At 39.1% G+C, this 19,089-nt stretch overlaps 1 protein-coding gene across 8 annotated transcripts in view; it reads right to left on the bottom strand.

Moving 5' to 3' along the window:
* BMPR1B (bone morphogenetic protein receptor type 1B) overlaps positions 1–19,089 on the bottom strand; it is a 235,325-nt gene that overhangs the window by 31,795 nt on the left and 184,441 nt on the right. For all 8 annotated transcript variants that reach the window (XM_058838515.1, XM_058838508.1, XM_058838507.1 and 5 more), the window contains one exon: positions 923–1,079. In XM_058838515.1, coding sequence (XP_058694498.1) covers positions 923–1,062 — 140 coding nt within the window. In that variant the 5' untranslated portion in view covers positions 1,063–1,079. The remainder of the gene's footprint in view (positions 1–922; positions 1,080–19,089) is intronic.

Here is a 19,089-nt window from a genome sequence, read left to right as displayed (position 1 = left end):
ACAGCTCCACCAGGCTGACAGTAGGTATATCCAGTACCACGCCTGCTCTAGCCAAGCAGACAAGTTTAAATTCCTCATATGGAACATGAAGAGCTCAGCCCAATTTTGCTGCAGCTAAAGCAAACTGTACCTGCACCTCAAGGAAAGACAGAGGTTCACTCAACCTTCATTCAACAGCAACTGTATGTGTCCAGCATGAGCTGCTTTTGGGTAGGGGAACAGCAGCTTGGTCCCCCCACAGGTACCCCCAGTCACCTCTGCTTGCTTCAGCCAGCACCAGTGCAACACAGACCAGTGCTGAGGCCTCAAGGAGCTTGTGCTCATCTGGACCTGCCTCTCCCCCAGGGAGCCAAAAGGTCCTGAAGCAGCAGAATCCAACACAAATGAGAAATCTGTAGTACTCTAAGCCCAAAAATAAACAGAAGGCTACAGCTAGGAGACAAAAATACTCAACACTTCATCTCAAGACAGTTTTCCTTTTAGCATGGAAACAAAAAAAAACCCAAAAAACCTCAAAGCCTCAAGGACCTACAGATACAGCTGGGTTTTAAGAATCAGGGTTCTTAAAAATAGTATTCCATTGAGAACAATTATAAATTTATAAGCATTTATTGACATTTCAATATATCTCCACTAGGTTTCCTCTCATTAACTGCATGCACCTTTAAAAACAAAGTTCAACCTTCAGAATATTTCATATGCAGTGCATTAAATATGTAAAATGATAAATATGTGTATTCCCAAACAAAACATAACAACCATGCAGCTGATATCTAGGTAAAAATTACTTCTGATTTTTAGACACAGTGAAAAATAACTCATTTACATATTGCTGCTTAAACAAAAAATGCCACGCCCAGTTTGGGATTGCTGAGCTACCACAAGTATGTTTGTATCATCACTAGATGTCTATCCCACAAACCTGCAGGTGTTGTTGACAGAGTCCTCAGGGCAGTGGTGGTGGCATTGGCAGGACAGCTTCTTCTGGGGAGGAGCAGGGGCTGTACTCTCACCATCTTTTCTGGTCTCCATGCTCAGCTTGCCAGAACTTCGCAGGGGCATGTTGTCTAGAAAACTGGCTGTGAGAGGGGAAGAAAAAGAAACAGTTTATGCTGTATTGCAAGACTTGAAATGCAGGCTTTAAACTACTTCTACCTATCAAAATTTCAGGAAGTTATTTGAGATGAGCATTTACTACAGAGTGTTTTTCTGTAGTTTGAAATGGTCACCATGGTTGAGGCTTATTGGACCTTGGTGGTATTAGATCAAAGGTACTGATATTTGAGTTCTGCCACTGCCAAGAGATATATTGTGCTTTTATTATTATATATTGACAGTACAGCTTTTCTTCTATTGCATTACATAGGCCAAATCCTTGGTTACACCTCTGAGCTTTCTTTATCTCTACAGCCCTCAGCACAGATCTACATTCACTGAACCCCATAAACATCAGTGGGATTTATGGTACTCCAGGCAGAACAGAACATGGGCATACAATTTAACAAAGACTTAACAGAAAGTGATGTTCTTTCAAATTCAACAGCACGTTCTGTCACTGAATTGCAAAAGCACTGCTTGGAAAACAAGGGAAAGAGCTCATTTCTGTAAAAGAAAAGTCTATAAACAAAGTAAAAGAGAAGAATGTGGTTTCAGATGAACAATGCTGAAATATATGGGGGTGATTATTTCTAAAAATATCAGCATACTGAATCTCCATGGAGCTGGTGGAGTACAGCTGGAGATGTTTGTGATAGGCTAGGAGCTGTTTAAGCAACCTCCTTCCCCCAGCTCTACTCATAAATATCAGCTTTCAGTCCTTGTGAAAGTTTAAAGCTTCAAAGACAAAAATGAGATTAGCATGAAAAGCCTCAATGGGCAGTTCCTCACTCTCCTTTTGGTTCCCTGTAAGAAATCTTACCAAAGATTACCAAACAGCTGTCTCCAAAAGAGGAGCTGAAGAACAGGCTTGGTTTACAGTTGAGTCTTTATAAACAATTGATATTACAATTATTTTGACTGCCCTTTACTCTAAAATTTTCCCAAAATCTCCATCATTAGGACTGATATATTGTGGAGCTGCCAAAAAAAAAAAAAAAAAAAAAAAAAGTATCTTTTTGAGCTCCCTAGGGAGAGACAGGGTGGGCAAACAAGCAGAGGGGATGGGGACAAGTAGCTACACTTCAGGGCCTGGACAGCAATCAACAACTGAGGTGAGAGTGAAGCTGAAGGACTCTGAAGCAGTGAAAGGCCAGAGGAAGCATGGGGCTGTTCTACCAGTCCTCACCCTTAGGAGGGCTGAAAAAGCCCAGTCTGCGCTCCTGGGAGCATGGGACCAGCCAGGGCACATCATGCCTGCAAGCTGCATATCCCTCCTCTCCTGTGCCAGCTCTGGTAGCACAGGATAGGCACAGGTAGGCACTGGGAACAACAAGTGGCACACAGGCTTTAGTTTTCTGCAGTGTAACATGAGACAATGCAAGCTTATCCCCAGTTAAGCCAGAAAAAAGCTGTCACTTGTTAGCTCTGGGAGAAGTGGGGCTTTGCATGTAAGAACACTGCATTTAGAGAAGTGCTAGCCTTTTTAACATTATAGCTCTTCCACTCCTTGCACATTCCTTGCACAAGAGGTATATTAATAATATTAGGGTGATACACATGAAAGAGAATAATTCACCATGACATTAGCTCCTATGAAACACAGAACTCATACTGTGTCCCACTGAAACCAACTGGCTTCTTGATCAGCTTTTTCTAAAGTCAAACCAGACAACCAGTTACAAAACACATACAAACCATGGTTTGTAACCCTTGTACCCAGGATACAAACTGGATTCACAATACTGACCGGCTGGCAGTCCCACACTGTTTTCACTAACATTTGGCAAAATCAGAACTAAAAGCGTGAGTTCACTCAAGATACATTGTGTGTATGTGGTGTTGTGCACTTGCAGCTGTACCTTAAGATGAAGTAGATGCTTAAATTACAGGAAAAACAATGCACCATTGTTTGTTTCTCCTAATACGATTAGGCAGCCTGTGTATTACAAATTAATATCAACAGATGTTTGCTCCCTGGGTTACAGGATTAGGGATCACCTAAATTCTCCTTCAATCAGCAATTTTTATCAGTATTACTTTGTTACCATTGAATGGGGAATGTTCTACTATTAATATTCCTCTCAAGGATTTTCAGACTTCAAGCTCATGAGGCAACCAAGTGAATTTCTAGCTCATGAGTATAATAGTTGGCTCTGTACATCACTTCTACAGCTCTTTCTACAAGTTACCTACAGTTTTAGCAGGGATCTCTCCCCAACAAGGAGTGTAAAAGACAAAAGTTTCTTACACCTAGCACAAAAAATGGGGGAAGGTTTAATAACACATTTGATGGTGCCTGAATATGTTAAATTTAGGCAGCTAAACACCATCCTCATAATATATACAACCACATATCATTCATTTTTCCAACAAGCACGTAAGATAGTCATACCCCAACACAATCTGTGGCCATCACTCATCAGTGATGTGATGATGAACAGCTTCTGCAAAACTTGACATAAACAACAGCTTACACCCTAGGTTTCCCTCCCAGATATAATAAGACAGCTGGAAGTGGCTGAATTGGAATCAAAAATCTGAAGTACCATCAAAAGCATTGCAGGTGGCTATGTAGAGATGTAGTTTGGCTTTGGGAAAATTTAGGACAGATAGCCTGGCATTCAAATTTACACCTTCCAAGAGTTGAAATTAGGAATGTAGCCTAGTATTTTGCTTACACCTAATGCCAAGGGTCAAAACTAGTGCAAAAGCATTGCAGTTCAGTGTCAAATACATTGAATTGAATAAAACTAAAATAGGCAGGAATAAGATACCTTTAATCAAGCTCTTTTCTGTCTTCTAAAATGTAGAACTCTTCTCACTCTATTCTCTTGCTCCTTTCATGCCTTCATTTCCTGGCTGCTAGCTAAATTGATGGGCAGATCTTTTGCCTCTGGTGTCTCACCTAGCAGATAACCATGGAGCATGTAGGAACTCTTCTCCACCCACTCAGAGATGAGTTTCAACAAGGTCTCCTGACTTCTATGTCTGTTTGACTTCAGCACAGAAAGGTTTTCCAGCAGTCCCTTCCCCAAAAGGAAATGTGTAGGAAGGAACTCACAAGAGAAGTGGGAAGAACTTTCCAGCTTGGCAACAAGTTTCTCCTGATTTCAGGTGTGAAAAACACAGTTTGGGATGGTAAACAGCTTGTATCTCTTGCATTTGCTGCTGTTCTGTAACAAGCACCTGTCTCTACAGACCTGGCTCTGTCTAGGGTTTAGAAGCCCCTTTGGGTTTTGAAAGCTCTCCTAGAGCCCTGAAAGCAAGAGATTTCAGGCTATTTAATCTTGGCTGCTTCTTTGCTGTAGCCTAATCTGTTGCAGTCTGCTCATGGTCAGCTTCCCATCCCTGATGCACTGAGTGCAGCTTGAGAGAACTGCAGGAAAACAGTGGGATCAAAAATAAGGTTGTTTTAGTCTGTTGAGAAACTTACTGACTGCATTAGGGAATTCATCAAAGAAGCTGTGCACCTCAAGTTCATCATCAGACTGGTATAAATTCATCAAGTTCAGCTGAGTTTCTCAGCTTAACTCTCTTTTTCCACCAGCATCTATAAAGCACCATCCACCACAAGGGATGGCAGTCAGCTGCCGAGGCTTCGATGACTCTTTGGAGTGCTACTCCTGGAAAATACTTTCCTCTCTAGGACTGGAACCACTGAAAACTGTGATGTGATGGCCTCTCATGAACTTCTACCTGAGAATGGGGACTGTGTGCAGCATGCTACTGCTTTGTTTTTCCCATGTGTTAGTGTGTCTCTTCCTGCATGCTTTGTAGTCCTTTACAGAAAGAAAGATCTACAAAGATCCTGAATCCAGGATAAAGAAAATAATGAAAATAAAGTGCTGTAAATTGAAAGTCACTCTCATGGTCATACAGGAGGATAATGTTAATGTCCAATTTAAGCCCCTACTAACCTCCAGTGTCAACAAATAATCCTTCTTGGATATACTCTTCCATTTATCAGCACTAAGATTTAGAACAAAATACTTTGCCATGTGCAAACCCTTTCATGGCATTTCAGGGAGTTCTGCTGTAATTTTTTAAATGTGTGAGATGCGATCACAGATCCCCGCTCCACAATGACAATGAAGTAACTATGAGGATGAATTCTAACTTGGTTTTAAACAGTGTTGTTGTTTGTTGGTTTGACAGGTCTGCAGGCAGTGGTGCCTCGCACACAAAAGGAAAATCACCTACTTAAGCTTTACATTGGCTCATGTGGGTGCAGAAAAAATATCTGATCTAGAGAGCCAGTCTCTCAGTGTACATTCAGACCTCGAACTCTCTGCCATGGCTGCCAACAAGTACTTCACCCTCTGCCAACTGTAGCCATAGTTATGTGATTTGGACAGAAATTTCTCCACTAGAATCTGGATAAAGCCCAGTAACTCATTTCACACTGGCCCACAGCCATTGGATGGTAATGACTTTTGGGCACTGCTCCGATTCAACAAGTCTGGTAATGTAGGAGGTGAAAAGCTCTTTATTCTGTTTCTCTGTATTCTGTGGTTTGAATTTTAAGCCGGCCTGTTCCTGGAGGACGAAGAATTAGCAATAGTTATCTTAACAGATTAATTTCTGTGCCACAGCTGTAAGATTTATGTGCTGTCTATGCAGTGAAAACAGCAAATCTCTCATGACCTTACAGGGGCTCCTAAGGAGTAAAAGTCAGACTTTTCAAACAGATGATAAGGACAAAAAAACAAAACAACAACAACAACAATAAAGTATCAGAGTTTTGTGATTACTCCTCTTTCTACACAGGGCATTTGAAGCCTCAGACTGATTCAATACCTTCCATTCATGTTTTCCTATTCTAATAACAACATCTGGCCACAGCACCCTCTGACTGGGAGCAAGGCTTACTGCTTGAGAGAAGGCACACACCTAAGAAGCTCTACATGTCACGGAGTAACTGTTTCAACTGCTCCTTTGGACTGGAACCTAAGGATATTCATACAAAAGTGTCTGAACAGTAATTGAAAACAAATGAAAACAATGCAAACCTGAGAACAAAATCAGTCAACTTGATAAAATAGTTAAGATGGAAATTTTAAACCACAAGATGACTTCATTTATGCCCTACACTAATCTACATAATGCGCTTTTCCTCAAAACAGACTTTTATTAAATTACAAAACTATCTTGTGACATCCTGCTAGAGTTTCCTATGCCGTATCATAAACCACAGCCTGATGACTTCCCACCAGGCTAGGGTCATACCATCAGTATGATTGTTTTAGGAGGAAGGGAAATAAGTAACTGCTAACTCGCTGTACTTTACAGTTACCAGATAAAAGAATTTCCATGGGATATTTTCTGGCAAATAGTCAGCAACGAAAACACAGCACAGTTAAAAGACTTGAAATAAATTACACCTCTTAACTCAGCCTGATCTACTGTGTAAAATAGTCAAGAGGTAACAGTAAAACACTTTTTTATTGGTGATAATTATGTAACAGAGAGGGAAAACTGGATCATGACAGTTTCCCTTTGCTGTATATTCAAGGCTACCATAAAACTCAAGGAAATAGCAGATGCTGAGACCTTCATATTTTTGATCCAAAACCACAGTAAACAAAATCTGGTGTTAATACACCAGAAAAAATTAAAACAGTATGCTTTGCTTTGCAGTGTATGATTATATTGCAGTAGTGAGCCCAAACTGATATTGGTATCAATCCATGTTTGAAAATAGCTGTACCTTGATATACATCCACTGTAATAAACTGACATACTACAAAAAATGTAACATTGTAGGGCTTATGTATGATTTGTGCCATTTCCCACCTATGCTCGACTTCCTGTACAACAAAATACAGAGAACCTACAAGTTGTTCCTTCTCATCTGTATACTTCAAAATTTGAGGTGGTTTTGTTTCTATTCATAATGCAAATAAGGTTTAAAATAAAATCTACTTTTAAACAACCTGTCAGGCGGTTTTCTTAAAAACTGTTCCTGTCCATATTAATAGAATTGTCACTGAGTGCAAATATAGCTACAAGCATCCAGGACCACTTTAAACGATATCTTTATTTTTCAGAATTATTAGCTAAAAAGTTTAGCATGTAATGTAACAAGCTGTGACAAAGCCTCCAAGAAAAGACCCTCCAAACTAACACCCGTTCCATACTACTCACAGCTTACAAACACAAAGGCTGCTTTGGTAACACAGCCCATGGAAAATGCACATGTAATTTGCTGTCTGTTTTCCTCTAATTTCTGATGCCCAGTTAATCTTTGACATATTTTTCATTTGGAAGAAAATGGGAATTGGTTGGCACATTTTTCATAGCATGAGACAATGTACCAACACAACATAAAAAAAGTAAAATAGAAAGATAACTTTAAAATATCCAAAGGAAAGTGCATGCAAAGTTTTTTATCCTGTCGTCTTGGACTCAGTAATGTCTATTCCTATCCACTGTAATTCCCCATTAATATTCCCCAAATGTGTCAAACATCTTGCCTAATTCGACCTTTTATGATCCTTTGGTTCAACGTGTAAATACTCCATGACAAAATAAAAGCTATTAAAATATAAGTTTGTCTTTAATATTTGCAAAGATGAATGAGCAGGTACTTCATAAAATTCTCATTAAGATACCAACACAATTCTTTATTTTTAATCCCTTTTCAAGAGCTGCATTTTACACAATAAAGGTAAATATGTTGGAGCTATCAATCTGAAACAATTAAAGGCAAATACCTCATAAATATTGTGGTGAGAGCCAAAGGCCAATGTGAAAATGACTAATTCTTCTGGACACAGAGAAAACAGAGATATTGAGGGCCACCTTTGCATCTGTCTTCAGTGTCAACACCACCCCTCAGGAACTTCTGACCCAGAAGGAAGGGCTGAAGGAAGACGTTCCCTTTGTCAAGGAGGATTGGATCAGAGAGCATCTAGACAAATTGGATATCCACAAGTCCATAGGCACTAACAGGATGCATCTATGAGTGGTGAGGGAGCTGGCACACACCAGAATGAGTCTACTCATGACCATCTTTGAAAGGTTGTGGCAATCCACAGAGGGGCATGAGAACTGGAAGAAAGCAAATGCCACCCCAGTTTTCAAACAGGGCAGGAGGGAGGAGCCAGGGACCTACTGGCCATTCAGCCTGACTTCAATGCCTGAGATCAGCTCACGTGGATAGAGCACGGTGCTAATAACACCAAGGCGGTGGGTTTGGTCCCATATGGGCCATTCACTCAAGAGCTAGACTTGATGATCCTTGAGGATCCCTTCTAAGTCAGAATATTCTGTGAAAGGAGAATGATGGAGCACCTCATTCTGGAGGCCATCTCTGTCAACATGAATGACAAAAATCTGATCAGGAGTAGTCAACACAGATTCACTAAAGCTAAATTATGCTCAAAACAGGGGATAGAAATTAGGGCACAAATATGTCAAAAAGGCAATTTGGATATTAACAAACAGCAGAGTCTGTGCCACACTCTACTATGAAAGGAAGAGTATTGTTAACATCCTACAGTAGTTATTTCTGTTTCCAAGCTGAAAATCACCACGTATACTTGCAGTTCCAAGCAGTAAACACCAAATGCGATCATCAGGAGATTATGCAAATGTCACTACAAGTGATCTTGAAAACTCTCCTGAACAGCAGCAACAGGGGAAAAATACACAGATGGGAAGCAGTGCAATGTGATACCACTGCTACTAATCTATGCTGTGCTATCTGATCTTTAGGAAAGCAGCAAAGATTGCACTGGGCAAGCTGCAGGTTTGTACTTATTATCATTTCAGATGATATTGAGATTGAGGCATTCAGACAATGGAATTTAAAAGAAACAGCAAGAGACAGCTTTGACCTCATGGCTCTTTTAGATATGTTTAATAAATCACTGTCGCTCCTGCTGCCTTTCCGAAAGAGAAGAAACACAAGAGCACCATGCAGTTGAGACAAAAATAGTGCCTGGAAGATAAAAATACCAGCTAGCCATTCTCACCTCAAGATCAAAGACTGCACCTGGATATTAAAATATAATTAGCATGTGCACATGCCATGCTTGCAGAAACCAGTGCCAACACTATTCAGAGGTGCCGGTGCCCTTCTGACTGACTGGGTTTGTCTGTTCAGGAGTAAATGTGACACAACCCCAGCTCAGCCTAAAGAGCAACCTACCTCATAAATTACCAACTCCTTTCTAATTTCTGCTACATTGGTGTCGTTCCCTTTTTCTCTTCTTGTAAGAATAAATTTAATTAGTGTAGATATTCACAAAACCAGAAGAGTCATACAGATGTTATGGTATAAGCATGTTATATTTTTATCTTTTTTTCCCAAATTCTGTATCTATATATATATAAATATATATATATAACTTTCTTTAAACTCAGTTTATTGATTAACTTATCATGCTTCCCAAATCATGGGGATGATGATGCTTTCTACCAATTCCCCTTCCAACTTTTCCTCAAGTGCCTGTCTGTCTTCCAGAAGGACAGATTATTTGGTGTCTGAAAAAATAACTAGTATTTTGAAAATTTTTCATGGATTAATGCCATCTGCTTCCCAAAATCCCACGTGTTTATGGCACTCTCAGCAAGTAACTGCTGCTGAATGAAGTGCTCAAGGATCTCCAGAAATTCTTCTGCCTGGAGGCAAATGCCACCCTGACAGGTCACCAGGCCAAGCAGAGTTTTAAGCAACTGAGCAAGTGACAGTATAAATTCCTGCCCTGTTAAGCTGCCAAGGCAGGGACTGCATTGAACTGACTGCTGCTACTGTTGGCCTCCCCACACACGCTGCACAGGCATTTGAACTACATGTGTGGAAACCATAAGCGATGAAGAAGATCTTTGTGTTCATGAACGAGGGCTGAAGAACAAACCTTATCTTCTGCAAACGTGGCTGAACGCAACAGAAAGCATCATTGACTTGCTCACTTTGACAGAAAACAAACAAATCCATTTAGAGGGGGAGGAAAGCATCTCTACTGCAAACCAAAATTAACTGCACGCACGGAGCAACAATAATGAATTTTGACCACAGACATAAGTGCTACGGTTTTCCAGAAGTGTTTGAGCAGCCTAAAAAGAATTTCCTTCTCTGAATGCTCCAGAGCTCATGTCTGGGCAGGAAGGGAGTGTGTGCCACCCATGCCAGTGACACAACCACCAATCCATCAACCAGTGCCCACCAACAGGCTTCCATGCCCACCCACCCGCTCAGGCCTCTGCAAGAGGAGGAACCAGCCCCCAGCCCCACTGCATTCGCTCGCTTTGCTTTTTTCCCCAATGTCATAGAGATGTATCTTCACAACTACACTTCATACACAACCTCAAAAACTAAGAAATGTGCACTGCAAACACCCTTGGCAAGCTCACATCCCATGTGCTCTTCTCCTTGACCAGAAGTTTTCAGGAGATGCATGACCTTCTTTCTTTCATTCTCTGCAGATTTCTCTACAGTTTTATCAAATGTAAAACCTTTTTTTTTTTTTTTCAGTATCCAGCCAGATATGAACAGCAATGAGTAGGAGAAAAAGTACATTTGTTTTTATTATTTGGCTATTTTTCCAATTAACTAGTATTTAAAATGTATAGAACAGATGCAGTATTTTAATAAGCATTACTGACGTACACAAGCACTATATATCACTAAAGTCAGACAGAAGGATGAGTAAGGCTAAAACCAGTCCCAGCTCTGAAATTCATGCCCACAATGCAAACCTGGCACCAAAATTAGCCTATTACTGCCAAAACATTTATTTTTAAATTAACTTCAAATCCAAAGGTTAATATAAAGGAGAAAAAGTGAAACATTCTTTTTTAAGTTCAAGATCAGGCTGATTTCCAAGTACTAGCTCTTCTAAAAATTTATTTTTCCTCAATCCTCACCAGAAAGGAAAACAGGAATTCTTTTGTTTTACCTGCAGTATTTTCTCTGTATATCTACCTTCTTTCTCCTTAAATCTAAACCAAAGTGCACCTAAAAGGCTTGGGTCGGCCTCCTGAGACTGTACAAACTCTGACCCCCAGTCCAAGTGAATGAATAGGAAATCTCCAGAGTTTGCGTGTGTGTCCCTGCAGGAAACAAAGCTGCAGACACAAGACCCTGTGCACCACAAGCAGCTGGCTCCCTGCTGCCCCACATCTTGCCAGCACACCAGCAACACTGCTTTTTCTTCAGTCCCTCTCTGACCTTTCTGAAGAACCTGCTGAACTTCAATTTTTTTTTCTCCCAGTCTCTTAAGTGTTCTGTTCAAACCATGCCCAAAAAATAAAAAAAAAAGAAAAAAAAAGAAAAAAAAGAAAAAGGGAAAGATGAGGGGGGAAGCACAAGAGCTTTGTGAGTTGAAAAGCTAAAGCCTTCTACTTACACCGAGTTTCCGCGCGCTTGCTACATCGCTGCCAGATTCCCCGAGGATGAGAGTCATGTGAGGAGGCAGAGGGTGGCTCTGCTAAGCAAACACAGCACCGTAGGCCAGGCTAATCCTGCACCTGTGGCGTGTTATTCAGCAGAAAAGAAATGTACTCCAGACTGCCTCTGCTTAATACGGCTCAGCTGTTTCCCTCTGTGCTCGCTTTGATTGTAAGCTGGCAAACAATATTATTTCAGCCAGGCGCAAAGGGGTATTCAGGCTACATAGGATGTGACAGTAAAAAGGTGAAAGAAAAAGAAAATCTTGGGATTACAAATAAAACAAAGATCCTGAGCAATGCAGAATTTCTAACTCTTTCCAGATGGCTGGCAACGCCTCCCAAGGTCAGTATATAAAATGCACACTGAAGTTGGAGCCTTCTGCTCCTCACCTCCCTTTAAAGTGGCTACTTGTGATACAGGATATACCACAGTGGCCTGGCCTGCATTTACCCAATTCAATACGTATTTGCCGATGAGAGCAATCACAAGAAGGTTCAGATGGGGTTTTAGGCTTCTTATGGTACAAAAAATGCCAACTGAGAACAGACAATGAAAAGAAATGGCAGGCAACCAGCAATTTGGGATTTTTTTTTTTTTCAGAGAAAGAGCCAGAAAAGAGGTGGTGATGTTGCCGCTAAGATACATATTTATCATAGCATATCACAAAAAAACCCCAGATAATCCCCACAAAACCAAAACCAATAGAACAAAACCAAGAAACAACAGCCAAAAAAAAAACCAACAAAAAAACCACAAACACAAACAAACAAAAAAACAGAAAAAAACAAATCCAAACCCAAAACTAAACAAACAAAAAAAAAACCAAAACAGGAAACTTGATAAATTGTGTCTAACAGCATCAAAATTTGGTCCTATCATGGAACAACAGCAAGATTTTCATTTCAAGGTAGAGTATATAGTCATTGAGAGCATTTTATGGTCCTGATATTTGCTGTGCAATTTGACTAACCCCTGTTAAAAATTCCCTGTAATTATGACCCACACATATTTATATAAAACAAACCAGAATTATTTAAAAGCAAAGCCACATAGATTATTATTTCAGATATTTGAAATAATTTAGTTAACTTAATCTTGTAATCGGAATTTATTCCAGATAATGTGGTCATAATGTACCGCACTTCCTTCATAAAACATCTATCATTTCCATCTACCACCTACATGTAACTATGTAACAGAGTATCTATGTGTATAACACCTATATATGTAACAGAGCATTACTGATAACCAACACATGCTTTTACAAATGTTTCCTTCTGATATTACACTGTAAACATCTGACATTGCAGTCACAATGCGCTCACAGCATTTGTACTGAAATGCTCTTCTCTACACAATGATACTTCAGTTTCTGCTCCACCATTCGCAAATCTAATTCCACGTTTGGTGATGAAAAAAAGAGATATCTGCACACTTAAAATGACATATCAAATTTTTTGGTGGAAGGTTTACTGCAGCTGCTGTTTACCAATGGGATTCTTTCCAAAGAAATAGGAGCCTTATTCCTATGAGGAAATGTTCATAACCAATCTGGAACTATATGAACTTTCAACTGTTTTCTTATAGAAGAGGTAACTCTTCAAGATGCTGAATGAAACAAGTAGGATATCTAGATATCTGACTAGATCACAGAGTAAAAAGTAAGAAACAAGACTTTTTACAACATAGCATCAAAATAAAAAAGCTGTCTCAAATTTCCTCTTTCAAAAAATTTGGTGTTTTTGGGTTTGTTGCTTTTTTTGTTGTTTTGTTTTTTCTTTTTCAAATACCTAATTCCTTTTTTGGAACCTTACACCAGTTTTTTTTTAAAGCTATTTGATACTAGCAGAGGCAATGGCTAAATTTTTCCTCCTCCTGGTCTGTTCCTGATTCATCCCTAGTTTAGAGAACTACCTGTAACTCTATCAAGACCACATGTACCAAGTGAAAAAGATAGATGATGTCTAAATTTCTGCCAACACAATGTTGAATCGTGGTCCTGCTAGAAACTGCTTGGTGCTCCTGGCAGCAACCACATTCTTCTCTTTAACTCTCTGAGGGCATCCTGCTCATTCTGCCTTGTGTCTCCTGGAGCTCATTCATGGCAGTGTCCAACAAAATCATCTTCAGAGCTGTAAAGAGTGTTTTGAATTTGCTTTCATTGTACACTGTGGCCTTTGCCACAGTGCATGTGGTGTTATCCAGACTGTGCTCTGTACCAGCCTGCTGTTCTGCCAACACAAAGCTCAAAACCCACTTCGAACATAATTTGAAAACACAGCAAAACAATGAAAAATATGGAGGCTGGAAAATAAACAAGACTGATATAAGCGTCTTTAAGCAGGAACAGCTTTCATACACATTTCTTTTTACAACCAGTCACACACCTAAATGTTTACATTTAATTAGCTCTCAAAACAGCGGACTAGATGGCTGTGGAGACATAGGAATTAGGGACACAGACTGTTTTGTATATCTGAGCTATATCTGAACGCTAGCTGAACTTCACCTAAACCCAGCAAAAGCTTCCTGCTAGACTGCCTGTTTGAAACCAGAACACTGTGCTGGCTGAAATACTTCAAGGGTGATATCCACAACACCTACATCTGTGATTTCCAATGAATACTCTACTTGCAAGTTAAAAAACTCAGGAAAAGGTCATATTGACAATTTAACAGAATGTAGAAGAATATTAACCCTTAACACCATGAGACATCGCTACTTCCCATATTATTTAAATTTGATGGATCAGAAAGCAACTTTTGTTCCCAAGGTAATAACAACCGAGCATTACTGATGAGTGGGAAATCTACTTCACTTTTCCTTCTTTCCCTTCTCTCTTTCCAGAGCATGCACTTATTTTCTGACACCCCTATTACAAAGGAAAGCCTGCCACTCTTCATTCACAACTAAGCCAAAGGTCAGGAAAATATAAAAAATAATCTTTCTTTCATTAACTAATTTAAATGTCACATAAAAAGGCCTAGAACAAAATAAAGTAATTGCCAGCTGCCTAATTATTTTCTCATCCTCTTCCAGACCTCAACACAATGCCTTTGTTAGGCTGCCTGCCAGTGACGTTTGGAACATTAAAATATACCAAATATCTGCAAGGACTTTGTGTTGCAAAATGTGCTCTGGTGGGCAAAGCTGAAGCAAATATAAGAGTGATCTGATATTATCCACCTTAAATGATGAGGGAAGTGAGAATACTGTGTGCTGTCAACACCCCCTCAGGTTTGTATCCATATTCCTAGAACAGTTCAGTAAGAGGAGGTTGGAGGTTAGAGGTGACCAAGGACAAATTTTGGCTCCCAATTAACACTACTGAGCCATGAAAGCCTTGTCTAGCAGGCGCCATCACATACAAACTATCCTCCCACTGCACAGGGCCCTTGCTCTTTGCAGAGTTCAGTGTCTCCTGGCTTGCCCAACAGTGTAAGCAGAGGGATCATTAGTTATGACTAGTAGAGTCTAGGAGATAATGTTGACTCTCATTTCAGGAACTATTAAGCTATAAACACTGCGCTGAAAGCCATTTATCTGCATTTTAAGATAAACAGAGAAGCTATTCAATTAAGTAGACTGCAAGAAATAAGCTTCAGATGCCAAATCGAACAACTTTTAAACTCTGAAAGAGAAAATCCGTGCATTTAATAAGCACAACTTTATACCACGAAATAACTCGCATGGAAGTTCATAAGCAGCACAGCTTAACCACCCCACCACGTCTGATAAAAAAAATACAAATCAAAGTGTAATTACAAAACAGTTAAATCCAAGCAATGTAAATTAGATGCACTTACAATCTGCAAGTTCCTACTACAGCCACCAGTGATGGTGTACGAGGTTATGAAGTGGCAATTTTCATACAGCAGTATTTACATTTTATCTCCACATCGCTACAATTTGAAAATGAGATGCTATTCCAGACCTCCACAAGTGAGATAAATGCCTAAGCTGTCACGTTCATATCTGCACTTGCTAAAGGAGAACATTCTTCCTGAGATAAGCAAAAGAGTATGAAATTAATTTCTCAAGTCTTGCCAACTAACCAGATTTTTTTAACTGAATATTATTCATCTATTTGGACATATCACTATAAGATCTTTAAGATACTAGCTTAAAAATATTAAAAGGAGAAAAACTAACCTCAAATCACTAAAAAGTATACCCACAAAATAGTTTCCAGTATCCTTTAAAAATATAAAAAACATGAAGCATTCTAAGAATTAAAAAAAAAAAAAAAAAAAATAATATGGATTCCCCCCCAGCACGAAAATTATAAACCTGATCTTTCCTCACACTTCCAGATGCCAGAGATTTTCGAGCCAGCTCTGAGGTCAGACGGGGAACACGCAGGTGCACCAAGCATCGGCAGCTGAAAGCTTGCAAGGTTGTGCCGGAATCTGATCCACCCCCCTTCCCACATTCCTGCCGGCATTATAAACGCTCCCTGAAGGAATAATACCCTAATACGGACTAATTTTCCGCATGCAGCCCCAGCCTCATTAAACCTCTTCTTTATCACCATTGTTCAAAGCAGTTTTTCTGGTAATATTGAACTCTCCTACGCCCATCTACAGAGAAAAAAAACCTCCTTTTGTGTTCTCTCCAGTATCATTTCTCCTACTCAGGTCCACTGGCACTACACAATAGATTCAATAAAAATATCCAGTTTCATCATATGATAGTAATGTCCTAAAGACTGCGACATGGATTAAGAGAGAGAAAGTGTGCCTGTTCCAGTAAAAAAAGAGATCACTCTCCCAACAGCATTTGATAGATTTGTATGAGTGACTCCTCCCAGCAATCAAGCTAGCCCAAGTGAATTAAGAAGACAGTATTTCTAAAGCAGGTGCTTTTCAGAACCTGCAATTCTTCACAATTTTTAAATGGCCTTTTAACCTTCCCTAGAAAAATCCTTTTGCCTTCAGCAACATCACACAGGTTCTGTTAACATGAACAGCCCTTGCCACTACAATAATTAAAATATTTGAATGTGCCATCAGCTAGCTTCATTGTGGAGCCAAAAAAAGAGCCGGTCTGCATTCAAGTGCCCTGGGAAGCAACAAAACCTAAGAGTGAAGTTATAATATGCTGAAACCAAAAGTGGGTCCTCTTTCCAAAGTGATGAATACCTGTGGCACCTTATCCCAGATGCTCCATGATGAACCTTGCCCATCTGCAAGGCACTGAGGTGGAAAACTATGTTGTTTTAAAACCATTTCTGTTTTGCAGATGAGGATTTCTGCTACAAGGCTGACAGAAGCATGCCATCTGCAGACATTCCTTCTTCCCAGCTCCATCCAGATTATCCTGAATGGCCTGAGACTTGAAATACAGCAGAGGATAACACAATACAGAACAGAAACACAGGCAGAGGATTTCTGCCTATCCTAACCACACATTCTAATAACAATCCTGAAATGATAAAACTAGTTGTACTATGAGTTGCTAGTTCAGAGGAAAACAGCAGACCAAACAGTGCTGTGTTTTCCAGTGATTCTTTTGCCTGCTGTTCAAAGTACAAACACCCACGAGAGATTGCCAGAAATATGGACACCAGGAATAGAAAATGCAGGCAAAAGCACTGTGGGAAGGCAAGCCATGCATCCATGGTCTTTCTACCAGTTTAATTCCATCTACCTGGGATATTGTGAAAGAAATATAAACAAGCAAATCTATTGTTTCTATATTATGTGTGTAAGATACATACATATTCTATCTAAATGCAACATACATCAGTAAATAATTAACCTGTTAGGGCTCTAAACTGAGGAAACACAGACTTAGTTCCACTGAACAAATCACTGTGGAAATGAAATAATTTGAAAATTGAAAATAGTGCTACTATTCAATATCATAATATCAATATAAGCAATGTAAGTATGAAAGCTGTGGTTCTCATAACCATTTTTCTTATGTGCAGCACAAACAAAAGGCCATTGTGTAACATTTTGTTCACACATATCTGATTATAAAATAAGGCACATAAACATAAAATATTGATGATAAAACAATGTTTCCTTTATTTTATTATCCTGTTCTTCAAATCATTCCTCTTTCTCATTTTTCCTCAACCTAATTCCTTCATAGTGTTTTAAATACTTATTTTTTCTCCTTTTTTAATATATTTATTTCTTTTTTCAATTAACCCAATAAATTTGAATTAGAAACCCTGACTTCAGCAAAAAATCAAAAAGAATTTTCATCAAATGCCAACAAAATACAACAGTGTGGGTCTTGTAGGGACTTCACTTAAAAGAAGGTGGCTATGCTCACCAATATGAATTTAAAATATTGAAATTATTTTTTTCTTTCCCTTTTCTTCTTTTAATATATTTAAAAGAGATTAAAATTGCCATCTAGCTCAGTTTCATTTATTTTAGCTCCAGTCAATCTCTCTAAAAATTCTCCAAGGCATAAGAACAAGCGGCCTACAACAAATATGTGTTTCAAGCTGAGATGCTGTCTAGTTTCAGAGGGAAAGAAAAATATTTTCCCAAGCTTTCAGTTTTTCATTTGTATAAAACAGTGTATTTTACAGCTAGGTAGAGATGTAAAATTAAACTTCTTCATTAGTGTAATGCACTGTAACTCACTACAAATACTGTTAACATACCTAAATACATGAATTGTGCAACAAGAATATGAAAGGAAATAGATACCAAATATAGGGCAAAAGAATATAAAAAGCCAGCTTTCTTCCACAAAATACCAGAATTCTTAAAGAATATATTGGTGGTCAAGTCTGACAAATAAGAGGTTGTTTCCATGCTACACATCCTGACTATTGGTTTGATCAACCTTAACTAAGAAATAAGGAAAAGTATTTGGATATTCTGTAAATAAGCACAGGAATCATTATTTACCCATAAAGTTGTCTGAAATTACTAACTCTCAGCTTGTATTTCTTATTGCTGTTCTTTTAGTGCACCAATGCTAAATCAATTCCCTACACACCTTTTCAATAGAGGAATGATTTGCTGAAGTCCTTTCCTGGGTGTGGACCATACCAGATGAAACAACTGTTATCACTGAGCTCCAGTCAGATGAAGAAGGAAAAGAGTAAAAACCGTTTTTAAAGATGAATGTGATTACTACAGATATTCACACTTTTCTACATGTAATGTTTTATATTTCTGTACTGCTTTCCTTTTCAAAGTAGCTTCCCCTTGGACTGAAGCTGGTAGATAGAAGTTCAATCTCTGTGAGTTAAAGAACCAGATTTATCTTCATGTCCAGACAGCAGGAAAACCCACCCAAAAAGGGCACTTGATTTACTACAACACAGAATTCACATTTTTCTCCCTAAGTTACCACCATGCTCAAGGAAACACATTTCAAAGATTTAGTAACACACTGAGCAGAAAATCAATGTAAACACTTAAATATACATGACATCAGAAAATATGTCAGATTTAGTTATTTTCTTCTAAAAAATACACCACAGTTAACTAATCTTACCCAAAAGAACCTTTCTTTAGAACACTGCAGGTCCCCACACTGGAAACACCTACTTTGTCCACCGACAGAAGTGACGTGGAACACGCTTGGCACCAACCCAGGAATACCAATCAGAAATTCAGCTG

The sequence above is a fragment of the Poecile atricapillus genome, chromosome 4, assembly GCF_030490865.1.
Source record: "Poecile atricapillus isolate bPoeAtr1 chromosome 4, bPoeAtr1.hap1, whole genome shotgun sequence".
Classification (NCBI taxonomy): Eukaryota; Metazoa; Chordata; class Aves; order Passeriformes; family Paridae; genus Poecile; species Poecile atricapillus.
This window is presented reverse-complemented; position numbering and strand designations above follow the sequence as displayed.